This window comes from Bidens hawaiensis, unplaced genomic scaffold (assembly GCF_021521415.1).
Source record: "Bidens hawaiensis isolate Kalapana, Puna unplaced genomic scaffold, B.hawaiensis_p1.1 tig00029612_1, whole genome shotgun sequence".
NCBI classification, from domain to species: Eukaryota; Viridiplantae; Streptophyta; class Magnoliopsida; order Asterales; family Asteraceae; genus Bidens; species Bidens hawaiensis.
Window position 1 is genome coordinate 2,996 of NW_027494904.1, and position 13,658 is coordinate 16,653.

The 13,658-nt window shown below is 36.7% G+C and overlaps 1 protein-coding gene across 1 annotated transcript; it reads left to right on the forward strand.

The window, feature by feature from the left end:
• Positions 1 to 10,191: 10,191 nt before the first annotated feature.
• On the forward strand, positions 10,192 to 12,127 carry LOC143579136 (putative arabinosyltransferase ARAD1). Its single transcript, XM_077062525.1, has 2 exons — positions 10,192 to 11,081; positions 11,161 to 12,127. Exons 1-2 carry the CDS (start codon positions 10,224 to 10,226, stop codon positions 11,680 to 11,682), a joined length of 1,380 nt encoding a protein of 459 aa, XP_076918640.1. The 5' UTR covers positions 10,192 to 10,223; the 3' UTR covers positions 11,683 to 12,127.
• The last annotated feature ends 1,531 nt before the right edge of the window (positions 12,128 to 13,658 follow it).

Here is a 13,658-nt window from a genome sequence, read left to right on the forward strand (position 1 = left end):
GAACACCGGTAAGTTCTTCCGGTAGTTCGAGTCGATAAGCTACTTTTCCAACACGCTCAAGGATTTTAAAATGACCAATGAAACGAGGAGCTAGTTTACCCTTCTTTCCGAAACGGGCTACCCCCTTCCAAGGAGATGCTTTTAGAAGGACAAGATCGCCAACATTAAATTCGATCGGTTTTCGCCGTTTGTCGGCGTAACTCTTTTGACGACTTCTAGCTGCTAGGAGGTTCTTACGGATTCGATCAATAACGTCGGTGGCTTCTTGAAACATTTCGGGTCCCGTGATTTGAGCTTCACCGACTTCATTCCAACTTATCGGAGAACGACATTTACGACCGTAAAGAGCTTCGAAAGGAGCCATCTCAATGCTCGAATGGTAGCTATTGTTATAAGAAAACTCAATGAACGGAATGTGAGAATCCCAATTCCCACCGAAATCAAGAACACATGCTCGTAGCATATCCTCGAGAGTTTGTATTGTACGTTCGGATTTACCGTCCGTTTGAGGATGATAAGCGGTGCTAAGATCGAGACGTGTTCCCAAAATTTCTTGAAGTGAACGCAAAAAATGAGAGGTATAACGAGCATCACGGTCAGAGATAATAGTCAATGGTAAACCGTGTCGGCACACGATTTCTCGAACATAGATTTGAGCAAGATGCTCGATAGAATACTTCTCGCGGATCGGAATGAAATGAGCAGATTTGGTCAAACGATCTATGATCACCCAAATGCTATCGTTGCCCTTTTGGGTGTTGGGTAATTTTGTGATAAAGTCCATAGCAATGTCTTCCCATTTCCAAACGGGAATCGGTGGTTGCTCGAGTAGACCAAAAGGTCTTTGATGTTCGGCTTTAACTTTTGTGCAAGTAAGACATTTAGATACGAATAACGCTACGTCCTTTTTCATACCCGGCCACCAAAAGGTAGCACGAAGATCGAAATACATCTTATCTGCACTGGGATGAACGGAATACCGCAAATTGTTAGCTTCGTCGAGTATACAAGTACGAAGGTCATCGCGATTTGGAACCCACAAATGATTGAGAAAGTTCAAAAGACCATCGGGTTTGGTTTCGAGTTGAAGTTCGGCTCCACATGACATTTCGTCATACATGTTACCTTCTTCAACGGAGGTACGTTGAGCTTGGAAGATTCGAATTTGAAGATCGGTTTGAATGACAACGCTTGGAAGCAGAACGGATTTAACATTAACCTTTCGACTTAGGGCGTCGGCGACAACATTCGCTTTACCGGGATGGTAACGAATTTCGCAATCGTAATCACTAAGTAATTCGGCCCATCGTCGTTGTCTCATATTGAGATCTTTTTGGTCAAAAATGTGTTGAAGGCTTTTATGATCGGTAAAAACCACACATTTCATACCATAAAGGTAATGTCTCCAGATTTTGAGAGCGAAAACAACGGCACCAAGTTCGAGATCATGAGTCGTGTAGTTCTTCTCGTTGACCTTAAGTTGCCTTGATGCGTAAGCGATGACTTGACCTCGTTGCATGAGGACACAACCAAGACCTTGATGAGAGGCATCACAAAATATAACGAAATCGTCGTTTCCATCGGGAAGGGTTAAAATGGGAGCATTGCAAAGCATGTCCTTGAGAGTACAAAAGGCTTTTTCTTGCTTCGAACCCCAATCAAATTGTTTTCCTTTATGAGTGAGGGAGGTAAGAGGCAAAGAGATCTTGGAAAAGTTTCGAATGAAACGTCGATAATATCCGGCTAAACCGAGGAATGATAGAATTTCAGTGGGAGTCGTTGGAGTTTTCCAATCCTTAACGGCCTCAATTTTAGCGGGATCAACATGAATACCTTTGTTTTTTACGATATGTCCCAAAAATTGAACTTGCTCAAGCCAAAATTCGCATTTGGAGAACTTGGCATAAAGTCGTTCGTTTCTAAGAAGTTCGAGAATGGAACGCAAATGATGCTCATGTTCGGCTTTGGATTTGGAAAAGATGAGAATGTCATCAATAAAGACAATAACGAATTTATCGAGGAATGGTTTGCAAACGCGGTTCATGAGGTCCATAAACATCGCGGGTGCATTTGTTAACCCGAAGGGCATAACCAAAAATTCAAAATGTCCATATCGAGTACGGAAAGCGGTTTTTGGAATGTCTTCTTCGCGAACACGCAATTGATAATAACCTAATCGAATATCGATTTTGGAGAAGCAAGTTGCGCCTTGAAGTTGGTTGAATAGGTCGTCGATTCGTGGCAAGGGATAACGATTTTTAATGGTGAGTTTGTTAAGTTCCCTATAATCGATGCACATACGAAACGAACCATCCTTCTTTTTCACGAAGAGAACAGGAGCGCCCCAAGGAGAAGAGCTAGGACGAATGAAACCTTTATTGGAAAGTTCTTCGAGTTGGTTCGATAATTCTTGCATTTTTGACGGGGCTAAACGGTAAGGAGCCTTGGCCACAGGCATCGCGCCGGGCACAAGATCGATTCGAAATTCAATCGGACGAACGGGTGGAAGGCCGGTGATATCGTCGGGAAAGACATCGAGGAAATCACGAACAATAAAAATATCTTGGATTTTCCTTTCCTTTTTGTCTTTTGTCGCCAAGAGAGCCAGGAGCGGAGCATACTTTTGGCGTAAGTATTTTTGCGATTGAGAGCACGACATGAGATTAAGCCTTCTCGAAGTAGCTTTTCCGAAGACCTTAAGGATTTTACAGTTAACAAGCGGAATGCGAATGAATTTATCGAAGCAAACAACTTCGGCACGGTGCAAAGATAACCAATCCATGCCTACTATGACATCGAAACTTCCCATTTGCATCGGGATGAGATCGATGGAGAATTTATGGTTAGCAAGAACGAGAGTACAATCGCAGACGACGGAATTTATGGTGATGGAGTTCCCATTGGCGACTTCAACAGAAAACGACCGGGAAAGCTTGGTTCGAGACACGGCAATTTTCGACTCAAATTTCAAAGAAATGAACTTCTATCGGCACCCGTATCAAATAAAATGGAAGCCAAATGTTGGTTCACTAAAAACATCCCGTTCACAACATCGTTTGCCGCTTGAGCTTGATTAACATTCATCATGAAAGCTCATCCTTGATTGCCTTGGTTGACTTGAGATGCTTGCGGTGGTGGAGGAGGTGGTGCTTGTATGGCTTGGATGGGTTGGATGAGTGGTGCATTGTGTTGGGAAAGTTGAGGTTGGTAGGTTTGAACTTGGTAAGCTTGAGTTTGGTAGTAAGGTGCGGTCATGGTTTGGTTAGTAAGGATGAGGCGAGGACAATTGTTACGGAAATGGTTAGGGTCACCGCAATTGTAGCAAGCTCGGGGTTGTTGAGGTTGGTTTGGTGGGTAAGGTGCATATCGGTGTTGAGTATTTTGGGGAAAAGTTCTTGGTTGGTTTGGTTGGGTTCGTTGTGCGGATCGGCATGTGGTGTTGAGATGACCAAGTCGGTTACAAATGGTACAATGGCGACAAGGCATGTTTGGTGGGTGATGGAGTTGGCAAATGTTGCATAGTGGGGGCGGTACCGGTATAGGGTTTTCGGGTTTGGGGTGGAATTTGGGTTTGTTGTTGAGGTTGGGGTTGGGTAACGACATAGTTTCGGTAGTTGGTTTTGGGTTTCTTGTTGTTATTATTGTGACGGGAAGAGTTGGAGTAGTTAATGGCTTGTGGTGCGGGGTTAACCTTGGCTTGTGGTGCGGGCTCGGGTTTGGCTTTTTCGTTTGGTTTCTTGAGGGTTAGGGTACCCGCTTTCACATGATTCTCCGATAGCGCACCGGCTAGAGTAATGGCATCCTAAAGATTCACGGGTTTGCTACTCATGACTGAGTCCCGGATTTGCATAGGTAAACCCCCAATGTATTTGTCAAGCTCACGCTCAGCCGGGGTAACCATATGAGGGAGGAGAATGCTCAACTCGTGGAAACAGAGTGAGTAAGCGGCGTTATCACCACTATCTTGCTTGAGGTTCCAAAATTCCTCCTCAAGCTTTTGAAGTTCGTGTTTGGGACAAAACTTCTTCATCATGAGTGCCTTGAGGTCGAACCATGGAAGAGCCATAGCCGCTTCCGACCCTTGGAGATGCATGACACTACCCCACCATGTTAGAGCGGTTTTTCTAAACATGCTTGAAGCGAAATTTATCTTTTTCGCTTCGGGGCACTCGCTATATCTAAACACATTCTCCATAGACTCGAACCATTGCAACAAGGTAGTCGCACAGTTCGTACCCCAGAATTCGGTTGGGTTGGCACTAGTAAATTGCTTATATGGGTAGGATACGGGTTTGGGTTCAACGGGTGCAACAACGGGTGGAGGAGATTGGGTAGCTTGGATTTGAGTTACAAGTTCGGGAATCACAGCGGCCATTTGCTTGATGATAAAAGCAGCCATACGTCGGTTGGTGCTCTTGCGCGGTCTTAGTGGAGGCATGCTAAAAGATTATAAAGAAATGGAATAAGTTTTAGGTAAAAAGAAATGGATATGAGAGTGTATAAAATAAGAATAAGGTGAAGTTAAATTTTCTTTTTGATTGTGAATCCTAGAGTTAGTGAGGAGTAGATGTTAGTGTTAGATAAAATATAAATCTTTGTATATAAACAACAAACTGGAAACAATCGTAAATGATTTTGAGATTTTGAGGGGTTAAAGCTTAAAAATTTGAGATTTTGAGGTTTATAGAGTCGGAAAATCGTACATGAACCACCATGATTTGATATTCCAACTCAAAAAAAAAATTATAAAACACAACGTTGGAGTCTAAACATGTGCACGAATCACCGCAATTTTTTTTTCATGTTTTCGACTCAAATAACGATAATAACACCATAAATCGGGATACAACATCATGTCAAAGCACTAGTCCACGTATCACCGTAGTTCTATTGTTTTGACACCGAAAAATTAGGATGGCGATCGGAACGCTCTCATTCGACTACTTAAAGTATTGACATGTATAACATGGTTTGTGGCCTAGAAAACGAGCACTATAATCCCACTATTCCAGGTAAGTAAATCACCTTCGATTCTTGGAATCTTTTTGTCAAATGGTCGTTTTATAATGTCTCGCTTCCTATGAGGGCTACGAACCCGATATAAATGCAACCTTTAAGGGATTATAAACAACGGGATCCAAGTTAATCTTGTAATCCATAAAACACAATGAAAATCTACTTTTTGCGTTTTAAGGTAAGGATACATTGGAAATACTATGAAAGTGTGTGTATGTGAACATTTGGGATATTGGTGAATTTTAAACAAGTTTATAAAGAATATGCGATATGAACAATTAAAATAGAGTAAACACGTATGAGCACACGTATAGGACCCTAAGCATAGCAATACTAGGTCGTTACGTCTAACCACCTATCCTATTGTCATGGCTCTGATACAAATCTGTCACACCCCGACCAAAGGCGGCGGAACATGCCGAGGTGTAACGATTGTCCATAGCACATGACACTAATTAAAGTGATAGTATTTAATAAACTCATTTCATTTCACAACATCGAAAATGTCACATAACAATTATCCATAAAATAACCATAAACAAGATATCACAAAATATGGCAAATTGATATTGTTCATTTTTACCAATATCCTAAGGTCTTTGATGTCGTTTTCTTCACAATCATAAATCAACCAAGATGCAAACCTGCAACATTTCATAAAATAAAGTTTATCAACACAAAGGTCGGTGAGCAATTCATAAGTTTAATCATATTAGTATATAATAAAGATAGCCACAAAACTTGCATACGAAACGATAAATAAAAGTGGTAATTTGGATAAATAGATATCGCTAAACATATTAGCGACACCTAGCTATAAGGGGATGCCAAATAGTCTAGGATTTTATAGTTATCGTTAATTGCATTACGTTAACGACACCTTGCTATAAGGGGATGCCAAATAGTCTAGGATTTTATAGTTCCACCAACCAAAAGCGATAAACACATAGGCATATAAGCATAGAACACCAAATCGAGCAATTATTTAGGTAAAGTATACAACTACGTTTGTGGTTTAAGATTCAAATATAAAGCATTTTGTTGAAAAGTATGAAATGTCACCCCCAAAATAAAAGATGGAAAATGGGGTATGAAGTACTCACCTTCAAGTAGTAAACTTGAAAGATGATAATTTGGAGATTTGTCGGAACGACGAGTTTAACGCACAATGCCTAAAAAGAAAAGAAGTCTTGAATTTAGAAAGGTTGTCTTGAAGGTCTTTAAACAAAATAAATGTTGAGAAATGTAAATAATTAAAGTTCAAGGTTTAAAATGTGACTATTTAAGAATTTATAATAATAACCCTTTAAAAATGTAAGTTTGCTCGAAACCGGGTTAAAGTATCTAACCTTAATATTTACTCAACCTATGTTAAGTAATAAGGTGAGTAAAATGCAAGAATGCAAATCCCTTTGGAATAAAGATACTAAAACGGGTTTTTTTTTATCGATTGTTCGGGTTGTCGGTTCGGGTCTTGATAATTGGTCAAACCCAAAGTCAACTTTCCAAAATATCGAATGTTATGAGATAACTCAATAAAATTTAATAAGACTTAACCAAGTATGCAGTTCCATTGTTTTAGAACTAACAACGCACGTTAAGCGAGTGTTCGGTTTTGTCGGTCCAAACTTTGTTATGAGATCAAGTTGGATCCAACATTTCCAAGTACTTAAGAAAATATTTAAAAATCAATTTGTAACTATTTTTAAAGAAATATACAAGTCTTGATGGCTAAAAAAAACACACTTGTGTGTCTTAAGCGAGCAAGAATCGGTTTGGTTCGGTTTCCATCTTACAACAAGTTTATAGATGGTTTCCACATGTCCAAACACTAAATAACTTGTATAATAATGTACAAATAAAAAAATACCAAAAGTTAACAATAAATCCTTTAAACAAAAGTTCGGTTTTCGGTTCGGATAGTGTTTCGGGTTAAGACCGAGGTAAGATTCTACAAACCCATAACCCTATAATTTGTAAAAATGATTTTAGAAACTTAGATCTAACATTAAGTATGTTTAAACAAACAAAACTAGTAACAAAGTTCGGTTTACGGTTTAGAGCTATTTACGGTTAAACCGAAGCATAGACTCTTAAAAACCCATAACCATGGAACTTGTAAACATGACCAACAAACTAAAATAAGCAAGATTAATATGTATGAACAAGTTATATAGATGTATATATATCAAGGACACGAAGTCCTCCATGAAGCCTTGCCTTATGGGGTCCGAAACCTCACCGACCGGAATCGGAGAAGTAACTACCAAAGGTAAACAAAGGGTGTATATTATGTAAATGTTGCACAATCATAAACAAGTATTAATAAGGCTACATAAACTAATTAAGATGAAAGACCAAAATCCTTCAATAACACTTAAGAAGATAACCTTGAATCTTTAATGTTTGAGAGAGTTTTTTTTTTTTGGAGTTGTAGCAAGGGAAAATGAAGAGGAAATGTGGTGTATATATAGGGTAATGTTGGTGGTCAAATATGGGTGTGAGACACAAGAGTTTTCATGCAAAATGGATCAAGACAAAAACAAAACAACAAAAAAAAAAAATAATAATAAATAAATAATAAATAAATAAATAAATAAAAATAAAAATAGGATGTTTTCAAGACCCAACAAGTGTGAAACAATATTGTAACATAAATCCATCATTTTGATTATAACATAAGCTTCGGTTTACAAATCGGGTCGGTTTATTTAATAAACAAATACAAAAACTAATACAAACAAGACCCGAAATTGACGAATGTCACATCGTCTCTAACATGTTAAACACGTTAAGACACGAACTGACAGCCCTACTTTTTGGATTAGGACGTAACCTTGTAGGAACTGTTCGCATAAATAAAATAAATAAACAGTTTTATTATACTTACAGCAGAAAAGGAACTGAAAGCAGCAAATTATAATACGGAGTTATAACTGAAATGAATAGCGAATACATAAATGAAAACCGATTCTGGCTGAGGATTGTGTTAGACACGAGGCCCTTAAAACAAAATTTCGAGTCTCCCGAGAGAACTCGTTTGTTTCCCAGAGTACAACAACCTGAGCAGTTGCTACTGCCGGAGTTGATCGAAAACCTGAAAATATTATCTTGAAAGAAAAGAAAAACAAAAATGTAGAAAAGCAAAGTTGGAGAACCTTTTGCATCTATATTTATACCATAGCTGAGTTGAAACAATTAAACTTTAAATCAAAACTGAAGAGAATTCATTTTTGTTTTTAATTGTTTGACTAGAAACTGTAATCTCATTCAAGTTAGTCAGCACATTTGAACCTGAAACAGTTGTTTCGAACCACATAGATGTGAGCCTGACTGCCAGAGTCACGAGCTACCCTACAAAAATAGTAAAATACCGAGGTGGCCCGCGATGATGCGTGTGCAAGCACGAGTCACCCTTCGCGAGTCCACTAGTAAGAAGTTATTGGAAATAATAAAAGGAGAAAGATACTCAATATAAGCTACATTTATATTTATCTCTCTTCCTAGATGGGATAAGATCTCACTTACATTATTTTCTTTAAATAAGTTCAATATACACATTTTGAGCATCGATATCACATTTATTTATTTGGATGCGTTTTGGTTTATTGTAAAGTCATTACATCAAGAAACAAAACCTATTAAGTAGCATTTAAGTTAGTCATAAATTAACTTAAATGCACTCGTCCAAATTTAGGAAAAACAAATAACTTTTTTTTCAACAACCTTTTCATTGCTACGTTTCCATATGCAAAAAAGTAATCTTTGCCATAATGAATCGAACATGTATAAATATCCTTTTAATTATAATATCACTTTATATTTTAGGTTTTCTTTTTTCGATTGCTATGGCATATACATAACTATACCTACCATAAGAATCAAACTAATACCATAACGAACTTAACTGATACCAACTGAGTTCTCATCGTAACACGCTATATAATTCACTGATTGCTACAAGTTTATTTTATTATTTTACAATTAATAAGAAAAACTAAGTCTTGTTCATGTTCGTTTGTTAAGTAAATAATGTGTTCACAAACGGTTCACGAACACTTACGGAATGAGATTTTATGTTCGTGCTCGTTCATTAAGGAAATTAATGTGTTCACGAACCGTTCACGAACACAAACGAATACAAATAAAATTGGCAGAGCCTAGAGATTGAGACCGATGAATTCATCAATGTGAATAATGAAAGCCTCTAAACGAATCGAATGAACACGAACAAGGGCATGTTCGTGTTCGTTCATTTAACTTTAAAAGAACACAGACACTTAATCGAACAAATATTTATGTTTATGTTCATTTATTTAAAAATGGACATTTGTATTTGTTTTTTTAAAATCTAAACTAATATAACTGAACAAAGATAAACGAACATGTATGAACAAACGTAAATGAACACAAATATAAACGAACTTAAATGAACACAAATTAACAAATATAAAACATTTAAGCAAATTACCTATCCAGATAATATTTAATTATTTTCTTTTAATATTAATACATAAATAAACAGGCATAAACAATCATAAACGAACGTTCATGAACATAAATGAACGAATGGAACTTGCGTTCATGTTCATTCGTTTAATTAAACGAACACAAATTTTTTGTTCATGTTCGTTTATTTATTAAATAAACGAACATAAACGAACTTTCCGCCGAACGGTTCACAATAGTTCACCGAACGTTCGGTTCGTTTATAGGCCTAACAAAAACAAGATCAAGAATCTAGATCGTCAAAAAAGTTGGCCCTTATAAATCAAAGTCGGTTTTATACGAATCTGTACATAAATGGACACCAGAACCCATCACGTTCACAACACTTATTACAGAACTCAATTCTTTAATCTGTACATGAATTAAATAAATCAAAATAAAATGGCACACCAAATCCTGTACATACCCCATCAATCCAAGAGCCAAAATACCATTTTTATACGAATCTCGATTCCCTTTGCCCCAAATGTTAACATACCCACTTAAATCTTATTATTCATGGCTGCAGATCTCATCTTCAGGTAACACCCACTTCACTATTTCTTGATTCTTGATCTGTGCATAATTAATTGCCTTAAATTACTTTGATTTTCAGGCTGCTTCTTTGCTATTGAATCCTGAATCTTGATTCTTGATACCCATTTGTTGAATTCAGGTTTAACCCCCAATTTGTATGTTATTAGGTAATTAGGGTTTCAATGACTGAGAAGCGTGTGTTTTCTTCAAGATTGCTTTCATGTCTAATTGCAATCTCAATGTTCTTTTTAATTCTATCATGTTCACTTCTTTTTCGAATTGGGGATAATTCTTTAGTACCCACATCGATTTATAATCTAATTGTAGCTGATCATGGGTCGGTTGACCTGATTGACCCGAAATCGACTTCGTGTAAGGATTCGTGTTCTTGTGATCCGAAGCAAGCTGTATTAAAAGTGTTTATGTATGATTTACCTCCGGAATTTCACTTCGGGCTACTTGGTTGGACGGGTGGGACGGGTGGTTCGTGGCCGAATGTTGGGAATGTTAGTGTGATTCCGAGATACCCGGGTGGGTTGAACTTACAACATAGTATTGAGTATTGGCTTACACTTGATCTTTTGGCATCCGTTACTCTGAATGTTGTTAGATCTTGCACTGCTGTTCTTGTACATAACTCGAGCCAAGCGGATATTATTTTCGTCCCGTTTTTTTCGTCTTTGAGTTACAATAGGCATTCGAAGGTCGAAGGAGTGGAAACCAAGAGTACTAATGATGTTTTGCAAGAAAGGTTGGTGGAGTATTTGAACGGTCGGGATGAGTGGAAGAGATTTGGAGGGAAGGATCATTTGATCATGGCGCATCATCCAAACAGCATGCTGATTGCTAGATGGAAGCTCGGTTCGGCTATGTTTGTGCTTGCGGATTTTGGTAGATATGATAATCAAATTGCCAATATTGATAAAGATGTTATTGCTCCTTATAGACATGTTGTTAGGACCCTTGATGTTAACAATTCGCCTTCTTTTGATGAACGACCGACTTTGGTGTACTTTCAAGGAGCGATTTATCGGAAAGATGTGAGTTTGTTACAGTTAATATACATAATCACTTTTAAAACTTTAATAAAAATATTAAATTTAAATGTATTGTGAACAGGGTGGTGTAATTAGACAAGAATTATTCTATCTACTAAGATCTGAAAAAGACGTGCATTTTGCATTTGGAAGTGCGGGTGGAGGTGGGATCCACAAGGCGTCTGCAGGGATGGCAGGCCCAAAATTCTGCCTCAACATTGCAGGAGACACGCCTTCATCAAATCGCCTTTTTGATGCAATTGTTAGCCATTGTGTTCCTGTTATTATCAGTGATGAGATCGAGCTCCCGTATGAAGACCTTCTTGATTACTCCAAGTTTTCCATTTTTGTCCCTGCATCAGACGCGTGCAAAAAGGGGTACCTTATGAATCTTCTCAGAGGGGTCAAGAAAGAGAAATGGACCGAAATGTGGGAAAATTTGAAGAAAGTTGCACCACATTTTGAGTATCAGTATCCTTCAAAGCCCGGCGATGCGGTTGATATGATTTGGAAGATGGTTTCAAGAAAGATTAAGCCTTTACAATATAAAGCTCATAGGAAAAATAGATTTAAAATGTCGCAACAGTTTTTGAATTCTCGTTAAGTAGTATGGTTTTGTCCCTTCTGGGAGATGAGTATATTATATATAGATTGCAGTTGAATGTAACATAGATTTGAACCTATGTGAAATTGAGTAATTTGAATCATTTGATAGAAAAGATCCTGCTTTATACATACATTAGAAGCAAATCATGTTTTGTGTGAATTGTGAACAAACTGAGAAAACAAACCGAAACTTTAATTATCAGCATTTGTTATGAATAGGGTCGGATCCTCTTCGAACTCTTCTTTTGCTTGATTGATTTGGATCAAACATGGCAGAAGGTGTTGGTGCTAAATTCCCATGAACATGCAAGTGCCTCGAAAATCGTTTTTCTTCACTCCATTTTGAAGCAAGATTGATGCTTCGCAGCGCATGAACATTTTCTGAATGAACAGATAAGAAGACGATGCACACGAGGATCGTTACCGTGTTGCAGATACTTCCCATGATGAAAGAATGATGTGTTCTTTAAGGAATGTGAGTGTTACATATAGAAGAGGATAGTTTGATGTTTTATGGTATTTGGATGATGAAATAAAGGAATAAAAGCAGAAATCAATCATAAGCAATGATGTGGTGTAGAAGCTAGTGCCACATATACATATAATCATCAAAAGGGTGCACTTTAAGAAGGATCTAATAGGTTTAGAAGACTGGAAACTAATTTGAATTTTGGATTTTTATGAAAGAATGTGTGAAGGGGTGTCTTGGCTGCTAAAGCTTAAGGGATTGCTACAGATGCAAGAAAGCTAAATAAAGTTAAAGCAGAGTCTGTTTTTGTTTTTTCTCTTTTTTTGTTTTATATATATTTTTTATTTTAACATAATGTGTCTTCTTTATGCTTTTCTTTCATTGTCAACATTTTTAAAAAATATATACAAGTGATTTGCCCCCCAACACTTCCCATTCAAAGTTGTAAGCTTGGATCTGACAGTTCTTCCCAGCATATTAGATTTCATTCTAGTCTTCTAAAGATATCAAAATTTCTACTTGAAGATTTCTTTGGTACATATTGTAACCATATACTTTGTGGGTGGCAATAAGTTTTTGCTCAAATGATAGCATTCAAAAGCATCCCCATACCTAATTTTTAGTTCTGCAAGTATTGCTACATATAAGTGAATGGCAGAATGAGTAATCTATCTAGGTAACCAGAATGTATTTTGTGAAAACTAAAGAGTGTGCAACATAAAAATATCAGTTATTACCAAAGATAATCTTAATCAATACTATTTACTACTACTACTACTATTATTATTATTATTTAGATTTTTTCTCTAAAAAATATACAATTAATTATTACTAGTAACGCCATAAAAGTCCGAAATATTTGTTACAGGTATTCGCTATTGTATTGTTTTCTAGATTTTTTTAGAACATCAATCTAACTCATCAACTCCTACATCATTACACATTTTTAGACAATAAGACTTGAACTTTCACCCATTCAAAAGACAAAACATTATGCAACACCCTGGTACCGGATACGAGATTGGTTATAAGAAATTACGTCTGTGTGAGAAAAATATGATATTAGGTGATTAGTAATAACCTTTCAATGATTGACAGTCTGTAGATTTAGAAGTAAAATGAAAGATTGTTTAAGTTAGTCGATAAAAGCAAAATAAAACTAGAGAAACGTGACTTGAAACGTAAACACTAATATAAACATTAATAGTGTTTTTTATTAATATTTTGTTATTTTTTAAGTTTTAATTCAACCTTTATGCTATGAATAATATACGATAATATACGTTGTTAACTCTCTCTCAATTTTTTAAAAGTTTTATTTTTCTTTAGTAACTTAAAGTTCATAACATCTAAAAGAAGAAGAGAAAAAAAAACTAAATACAAAATTGTGATTAACTTTTTCTCAACATTTCAATATAAGTTTATTAAAATGAGCGGGGTACCGATACCGATTTTTCCAAATTTTGGTACTGGTACCAAAATGTTTGATTCGGTACCTGTATTGA